The sequence below is a fragment of the Mus pahari genome, chromosome X, assembly GCF_900095145.1.
Source record: "Mus pahari chromosome X, PAHARI_EIJ_v1.1, whole genome shotgun sequence".
Taxonomy (NCBI): Eukaryota; Metazoa; Chordata; class Mammalia; order Rodentia; family Muridae; genus Mus; species Mus pahari.
The window spans coordinates 13,349,391-13,357,856 of NC_034613.1; the positions used below are offsets into that span (position 1 = coordinate 13,349,391).

The 8,466-nt window shown below is 43.3% G+C and overlaps 1 protein-coding gene across 4 annotated transcripts in view; it reads right to left on the minus strand.

The window, feature by feature from the left end:
• Znf182 (zinc finger protein 182) overlaps nt 1-8,466 on the minus strand; it is a 39,486-nt gene that overhangs the window by 8,877 nt on the left and 22,143 nt on the right. For 3 of the 4 annotated variants that reach the window (XM_029534535.1, XM_029534536.1, XM_029534537.1), the window contains 2 exons: nt 5,949-6,093; nt 5,658-5,792 (listed from right to left, as the gene is read on the minus strand). In XM_029534535.1, the coding sequence (XP_029390395.1) occupies nt 5,658-5,792; nt 5,949-6,093 (280 nt within the window). The remainder of the gene's footprint in view (nt 1-5,657; nt 5,793-5,948; nt 6,094-8,466) is intronic. The other variant, XM_029534539.1, reaches the window with a different exon arrangement.

Consider the following 8,466-nt stretch of genomic DNA (forward strand, 5'->3'; position numbering starts at 1 on the left):
AAAAAAACCAAAAAAACCAAAAAAAACCCTGGATGTCAGCATATAAAAGAAACCAAATAGAGTCATACTTATCATGCTGCACAAAACTCAAGTTGAAATGGATCAAAGATCTGAACATAAAAATAGATACTGAGAGGAGCAAGTAAATGGTGAAGGAATGGAAGAGAAAGAGAAATAAGGATGTAGGCACAATGAAGAGAGGCAAAACTGGAAGCTCAAGGGTAGTGAGAAGCAGCCTGATGGGAGTAGATGCCAGCTGGGACCATGATGGGGTCCTGGCCTGTGTTGACATCTGAAATACAGCTCAGGGACACTTTAATGTCTGAGGGCTGTGAAAAATGGGTAATGGCCTCACCAATTACCTGGGAGAGATGGCCCTAGAGGCATGAAAGCAGGAGTGCTGACTCCCATCCTTAGCCAGCTGCAGTACTCAGGACAGTGGCCTACACACTGTGGGAGTTGCAGGTGAGCAGGCCTGAGGATGGGAGTGTGGAAGAGCTGGACCTACCCCTTGTGTCCCTGTAGTAGTGTAGACAAGGGAGAGATAACACTCTGCCCTCTCCATCTATGGCAGGCAGGAGACCTGAACCTGGGGTCATGAGAACAGGTGAGCTGGCCATACCATTCATCAGCTGCAGGACTTGGAAGAACAGGCCCTCCACATCACCTAAACAACACAGTAGAGCTGATCACTGAGGTGTGATGAGCCACCCCAGAGGGTGTGAATATGGGAGAGCTAGCCCTGCCTCTTGTCTGCTAAGTGATGGCTTTGGGAAGGGTTAGATCCCCTTCCTTCCCTTTTGCCCTTGCCACTGGAGGCAGATGGAAGAGTTGGTCTGATGGGGTCATGAGAGCAGGAAATCTAGTCTTTCCCCTCATGTGCTGCAGCACTTGGGAGAGCAGGTACTGCACCCTCACCTGGGCAGCACCGTAGAACTGACCAAGATGATAGGGGTGCAGGTGAACTGGCCCCGAGGGCGTGAGTACAGGAGAGCTAGCCCTGCCTCTTGGCTGCTGGGTGGTGGCATTGATGAGAGAAAAATACCCTTATCCCCTCCCTCATCCCTGACCATCTATGGCAGTTCTACAGAGAAAGGGCCCTGAGATTATGAGAGTAGGAAAACTTGCTGTGTCCTTTACAGCTGCAGTACTTGGGAGAGCAGGTCCGGGACCCTACCTGGGCAGCAGTATAAATCTGGCTGTGGTTGAGGGGGTTGTAGGTGAGCAGTCTCCAAGGGGGTGAGAGTATGAGAGCCTATGGCCTGATCATCTCTGGGCTTTGGATTGGCCCACCCCAACATCTACCCCATTGATAGACTGCTGGAATATATGAAGGGGCATGCTCTATAGGATCTCCATGACATAGGGCAAAAACAGGATATCTAAGAGGAGTCCCAGTTCGTTTCCAATATAGATAGAGTAGTAGAAGACAGTGGCCTATATCAGACCTACTAGTCATTGCAATGAACATTTGTAAGCAAAAAAGTATGGACAAAGGGAATACTGTGGGACACACTGTGACATACAACAGCTTCCACAACAATATTTTTTCCTCTGTGTGGGGGTAGGGGTTTACAAGGGTGGAGGGTGGATATGAGGGTAGGGAGAGATGAGTGGGATTGGGGTGCATGATGTAAAATTCACAAAGAATTAATAAAAAGTTAAAAAAAAAACAGGTACACTGAACCTTATAGATGAAAAACTGGGGAGCATCCTTGAACTCATTAACACAGGTAAAGATTTTCTGAATAGAACTCTGATAGCACAGATCCAAGATTAACAATTAATAAATGGCACCGCATGAAACTGAGAAGTTTCTGTACAACAATGGATACTGTCATTTGGACAAAGAGGCAGCCTACAGAATGGGAAAAGATTTTTACCAACCACACATCTGTCAGAGTGCTAATTCCAAAATATATAAAGCATTCGTGAAAGAGATATCAAGAAACAAATAATCCAATTAAAATGGGGTACAAATCTAAAGAGAGAATTCTCAATAGAGAAATCTTAAATGCTTGAGAAAACTCTTAAAGAAATGTTCAGTATCCTTAGCTAGCAGGGAAATAGAAGTCAAAACTATTTTGAGATTTCATCTAACACCTGTCAGAATGGCTCAGGTCCAAAAAAACCACAAACAAATAAACAAATAAACAAGCAAACAAACAAAAAACCCAAAACCATAAGTGACAGCTCATGCTGGTGAGGATGTAAAGCAAGCGGAACATTCCTCCATTGATGGTGGGAATGCAAACTTGTACTACTCTATAGAAATCAGTGTGTCAGTTCCCTGGGAAGATGGGAATTGATCTATGTCAAGATCTATCTGTATCACTCTTGGGCATATACCCAAAGGATGCTTCATCCTACCACAGTGACACTAGCTCAACCATATTCATTGCTGTTCTATTCATAGTAGTCAGAAACTAGAAACAACCAAGATGTCCCTCAACAGAAGAATAGATAAAAGAGAAGTTCAATGTGTGTTTAGTAAAGTTTCTTTTATGAATGTGGGTGCCCTTGCATTTGGGGTGTCGATGTTCAAAATTGAGACTTTCCCTTGGTGGATTTTCCCTTTGATGAATATGAATTGTCCTTCCTCATAACATTTGATAACTTTTGGTTGAAAGTCCTTAGTGATCAGAGAAACACAAATCAAAACGACCCTGAGAGTCCATCTTACACAATCAGAATGGCTAATATCAAAACCTCAGGTGACAACACATGTCGAGGATGTGGAGAAAAGATGAACATTCCTCCATTGCTAGTGGGATTGCATACTGGTACAATCACTCTGGCGGTTCCTCAGAAAATTGGAAATAGATCTACCTGAAGACCCAGCAATACCACTCTTGGGCATATACCCAAAAGGTTCCCTGCCATACCACAGGGGCACATGTTCCACTGTGTTCATAGAGGCCATGTTTGTGATAGCCAGAAGTTGGAAACAACCCAGGTGTCCCATGACAGAAAAATGGATACAGAAAATGTGGTTCATTTACACAATGGAATACTACTCAGCTATTAAGAATGAGGACTTCCTGAGTCTTGCAGTCAAATTGATGGAACTAGAATATATCATCCAGAGTGAGGTAACTCAGACCCAAAAGGACATGCATGGTATGTACTCACTAATAAGTGGATATTAGCCAAAAAAAAAAAAAAAAAAAAAAAAAAAAGTACCGAATACCCAAGGTACAGTCCATATAGAACTCAAAATGGTCAATAAGCTGAAGGGCCCAAGTGAGGATGCCTCAGTCCCACTTGGGAGGGAGAAGAAGGCAATCACAAGTGGGGAGGGAGGCAGGGACCTGGGATGGAAAGGGGATGGTGTGGGGATGGTGGGGGAAGAAGAGAACCTGATCTGGTATTGAGTGAGGGGAAAGGACTAAAGCCCTGAGAGCTAGCAGAAAGAATGGAAAGAGGCAAGCTCGGGAGTTAGTGGGGGTGCCTCCAGAATGTACTAGAGACCTGGGAGGTGAGAGACTCTCAGGACTCAAAGGGAGACATCTTAAATGAAATGCCCTACAGTGTAGAGAGGGAACTTGTAGAGCCCACCTCCAGCAGGAAGACAGGGCATCAAGTGAGGGATGGGGTTGCCATCCCAGAGTCACATCTCTGACCCAAAACTCTTGTTCTTGTCTAAAAGAACTGTAGAGATAAAAATGGAGAGGAGCCTGAGGAAAACAAGGTCCAGTGACAGGCCCAAAGTGAGATCCAGCTCAAGGGGAGGTCCCAAGGCCTGACACTATTACTGAGGCTATGGAGCACTCAAAAAAAGGGACCTATCATGACTCCCCTCTGAAAGACCCAACAAGTAATGGAAAGAGTCAGATGCAGATATTTGCACCCAACTGATGGACAGAAGTTTCTGACTCCAATGGTTGAATTAGGGAAAAGCTGGAAGAAGCTGAGGAGGAGGGTGACCCTGTAGGAGGCCCAGCAGTCTCAATTAACCTGAAACCCTGAGACCTCTCAAACACTGGACCATCAACCAGGCAGCATACACCAGCTGATATGAGGCCCCCAACACATATACAGCAGAGCATTGCTGGGTCTGTGTTCATTCAGAGATAATGCAATTTGGACTGGCTTAGTCTTGTGCATGTAACAACTGCTTTGAGTTACTCACACTCATGAACATATGGACAGCACCAACTGGTCTTGGTTGTAGGAAAAAGAAAAGACATGAAATTGGGAGAAAAATATGTTGAGGGGATGATGGGAGGAATAGGAGGTAGGAAATGGTTAGGCAAGTGTGATTATATTTCATTGTATGAAATTCTTAAGAATAAAAGATTTAAATTTTTTGGGTTGTGAGCCTAGCCTTTGATGGCTCAGTCAAGTACAGAATAAGCATGTTATAATCCATAGAAGCTAAGTAACAAGGAGGGCCCAAAGGAGGATCCTTGAATCTCACTCAGAAGGGGATATAAAATAGACATTGGAGGTGGATGGCAGGAGGGAACTGAGTGGGAGAAAGGGTAGAGAAGGTAATAGGGATGGGGAACAGGTGTGGGGAAGAGTAGGGGTTGGGGTGTGTGTAAGGGGGAGGAGAGAATAGAAAACAGAAGGGGGACATCTCTGGGACAAGCTGGAAACCAGAGATGGGGGAGGCTCCTGAGAGACTATGGGAGTGACCCTAGCTGAGACTCCTAGCAGGGTGGATATGGAGCCTGAAGTGGTCACTCACTGTAGCCAGGCGGGACTCCCAGTGGAGGGATAAGGACAGCAACCCACATACAAATATTTCAAGTCAAACATGCCCTGCCTACAAAATGTACAGGGGCCAAGATGGAGCAGAAACTGAGGGAATGACCAACCAATGGCTGCCCCAACTTGAGATCCATACCATGGGAGAGAATCAACCTGACACTATTAATGAGAATTTGCCTGCATTCAGGGGCCTAGCATAAAAGTCTTCTGAGAGGGTTCATCCAACAGCTGATGGAAACAGATGCAGAGACCCACAGCCAAATATTAGGTGGGGCTCAAGGAGTCTTATGGAAGAGTGGAGAAAAGGACTGAGGGAGCCAGAGGGGTCAAGAAGACCTGAGGAGTCAAATAACCTGGGCCTATGGGAGCTCACAGAGACTGAACCACCAACCAAAGAGCATGTAAGGAATGGACCTAGAAGCCCTACACATCAGTAGCAGATGTGAAGCTTGGTCTTCCTGTGGGTTCCTGAACAATTGTAGTGGGGGCTGTCTCTGATTCTGTTACCTGTCTTTGGACCTCCTTCCCCTAACTGGCCTGTCTTGTCTGGCCTCAGTGGAAAAGGATACAATTAGTACTGCTGTGACTCGATGAGCCAGGGTGGGTTGGTACCCATGGGGTTATTCTTCTTGGAGGAGAAGAGGAGAGGAAATTGGGGGAAGGTTTGTGAGTGTGGGACTGGAAAGAAAGGAGGGAGGGGGATGCAATGTAAAATGACTAAGTGAATAAATTAATTAATGAAAAATGAAAGTCATAATTTTGCATTTATTAGTGAATTAGCCTAAGCAGCAATTACCAGTAACTAATAGCCTAAAACAGACAACTGTGCTTGACAAACCCGATGTGAATAATTAGGCAGTTTGGAAAAAAAGAAAAAGAAAGCCCTGAATTTAATCTGGTTTAAAAGAAAACAAAGACAGAGGGCTACATTAAGATACTACCTGGAAAGCTCCAAACTGGAATTTCCCCATCTTCTGGGTCTGGTTCTTCTACCTCCAACTTGATAATGAGATCTGGCTTAGTAACCTGCTGTTCTAAGGATGATAAATGAGAGATACCTCCTTGGTCTTCAGAGCCTGAAACAGCACAAGTTACAGTTTGGGGTCAGCAGAAGGGACCTGTCACTTAACATAAACCATTTAACCAAAATTTTGAGTTTCCTTTAAGAAAAGAAAAATGTGAAGGGAAGCAAGCAAAGCTCCCCTACTGGAACAATAACCATCAAAAATTACCTATGGAAGCCACCTCACACACGGAAACGAGGTTGCTGTAGGTCTCAAGCATCACATCTCGGTACAGGGTCCTCTGTGGAGAGTTCAGGTACTGCCACTCCTCCTGCGTGAAATCCACAGCTATATCCTCAAATGTCACTGGTTCCTGCAATGGCAAACTTCTTTTACTCTAAAATGCTGACCACTGAATGATAAGGATATAATGTGAGAAAACTGCTAATTGAGCTTCCAGTTCAGTCCCTGGTTTACAGGCATATCTGTCAAGCATTTTCTTAATTGCTAATTAATAGAGGAGGCCCAGCCCACTGTGGCAGTACCACCCCTTTGTAGGTGGGTCTAGGTCTTTGAGAAAAGTAGCTGAGTAAGGCAGAAAAAGCAAGCCCATAACATAAGTAGCATTCCTCCATAGTCTCTGCCTTAGCTCCTGCCTAGTTTCTTGAAAATTTGTATTCCAACAAGTGATTCTGCAGCAGAAAAAATACCCTTTAAAATGCACCAGTGACCTAAATGTAATATCTAAACCCATAGTATTTGTAGGGAAAAAAGGATTGGATAAAGTCCCTTAAATCTTGATGAGCCAAGTATTTTTCTGTAACCAAAAAATACCAAAAATATTCACCCCCCCTTTTTTTACTTTGTTTTTGATATTCACTCTTAAAGATAATGAAAAGGTAAGTCACAGAACAGAAGTAAACATTACAGCTTAGATATCTGATAACATAAAATGTACTATTAAACTATTAGAGAGTATGAAAACTGTGCCCTCTGGTTAGTCTGGCTAAGGGTTTATCTATCTTGTTGACTTTCTCAAAGAACCAGCTCCTGGTTTTGTTAATTCTTTGTATAATTCTTTTTGTTTCTACTTGGTTGATTTCAGCCCTGAGTTTGATTATTTCCTGCCATCTACTCCTCTTGGGTGTATTTACTTCATTTTGCTCTACAGCTTTCAGGCTTACTGTCAAGCTGCTAGTATAAGCTCTCTCCAGTTTCTTTTTAGAGTGGTAAGAGTTTTCCTCTTACCACTGCTTTCATTGTGTCCCATAGTTTTTGGTATGATGTGCCTTCATTTTCATTAAATTCTAAAAAGCCTTTAATTTCATTCTTTATTTCTTCCTTGACCAACTTATCACTGAGTAGAGTGTTGTTCAGCTTCCATGCATATGTGTACTTTCCATTGGTTTTGTTGGTATTTAAGACCAGTCTTAGTCTGTGGTCTTTAAAAAAAAGATTTATTTATTTATTTCATGTATGTGGGTACACTGGCACTATCTTTAGACATACCAGAAGAGGGCATCAGCTCCCCATTACAGATGGTTGTAAGCTACCATGTGGTTGCTGGGAATTGAACTCAGGACCTCTGGAAGAGCGGTCAGTGCTCTTAACTGCTAAACCATCTCTCCAACCCTTCAGGAAACTTCTGACTTAAGCTAACACTGAGATACTTAAAGGACAGCATACTCAAAAGCTATGGAAGAAAGCTTTTTACCTCCATATGCTTTGTTCTGTATCTCTACCATGTGGTTGTTCCTGAGTTGTACTCTTCTTCTAGTTTGGTTCTTCAGTTGCTATGATATTCACTATGACAAAAAGCAGCTTAGGGAGGAAAGGGTTTATTTGCCTTCCACATACTGATCACATAGTCCATCATTGAGGAAAGTCAGGGTAGGAAACCAACCAGGAGAAGAATTCATAGCCTAGGAGTAGCATGTCCACAATGAGCAGGGTCTTTTCACATTAATCAATAATCAAGAAAACTGTCCCATAGATATGCCAACAACCATTACCTTCCTGAGTTCTCTGACTAATTCAAGTATATTATTGAACTTGCACAGGATAGTGGGGGGGGGGTTCTTTTTACAGCCCCATGTTAATTACTTTGGCTTGTCTACTTGAAATGCATTGTTTATTAGTGAAGCACACTTGGATATGTCCATGAAAGCATTCCAGATTTGATTAACTAAGGAGGAACAGCATCATTCTAAATGTAGACAGCACCATTCAAGGGTTGGGATGCCAGAATGGATAGAAAGGGAACAAAGGAGAAAGCCAAGGTGAAGTGAGCACTAGTGAACCATTTTTTGTTTTCTGATCTGCAGGGAAGCAGTCTTCATGCTCTATGATTTTCTCTGTAGGATGGACTATACCATAAAACCATTGACTTTTTCTGTTTATTAAGTATTTGGTTACAAAAATGAGAAAACTCCATAGTATACTCTCAAATTTGCAAGTGGGTAAGCAGAGGTATAAGTAACCCAGGAACTCTATTTTTGGCTGGTATCTGAAGTCAAGAAACTTTGTGGGACTACTGTGTGGTCTCCACTAAAACTGGCACAAAAAGTTCCTAACTCAAAACATCCACAAACTCTGGGACACAATAAAAAGACCAAACCTAAGAATAATGGGCATAGGGCTGGTGAGGTGGCTCAGTGGGTAAGAGCACCCGACTGCTCTTCCAAAGGTCCGGAGTTCAAATCCCAGCAACCACATGGTGGCTCATAACCATCCGTAACAAGATCTG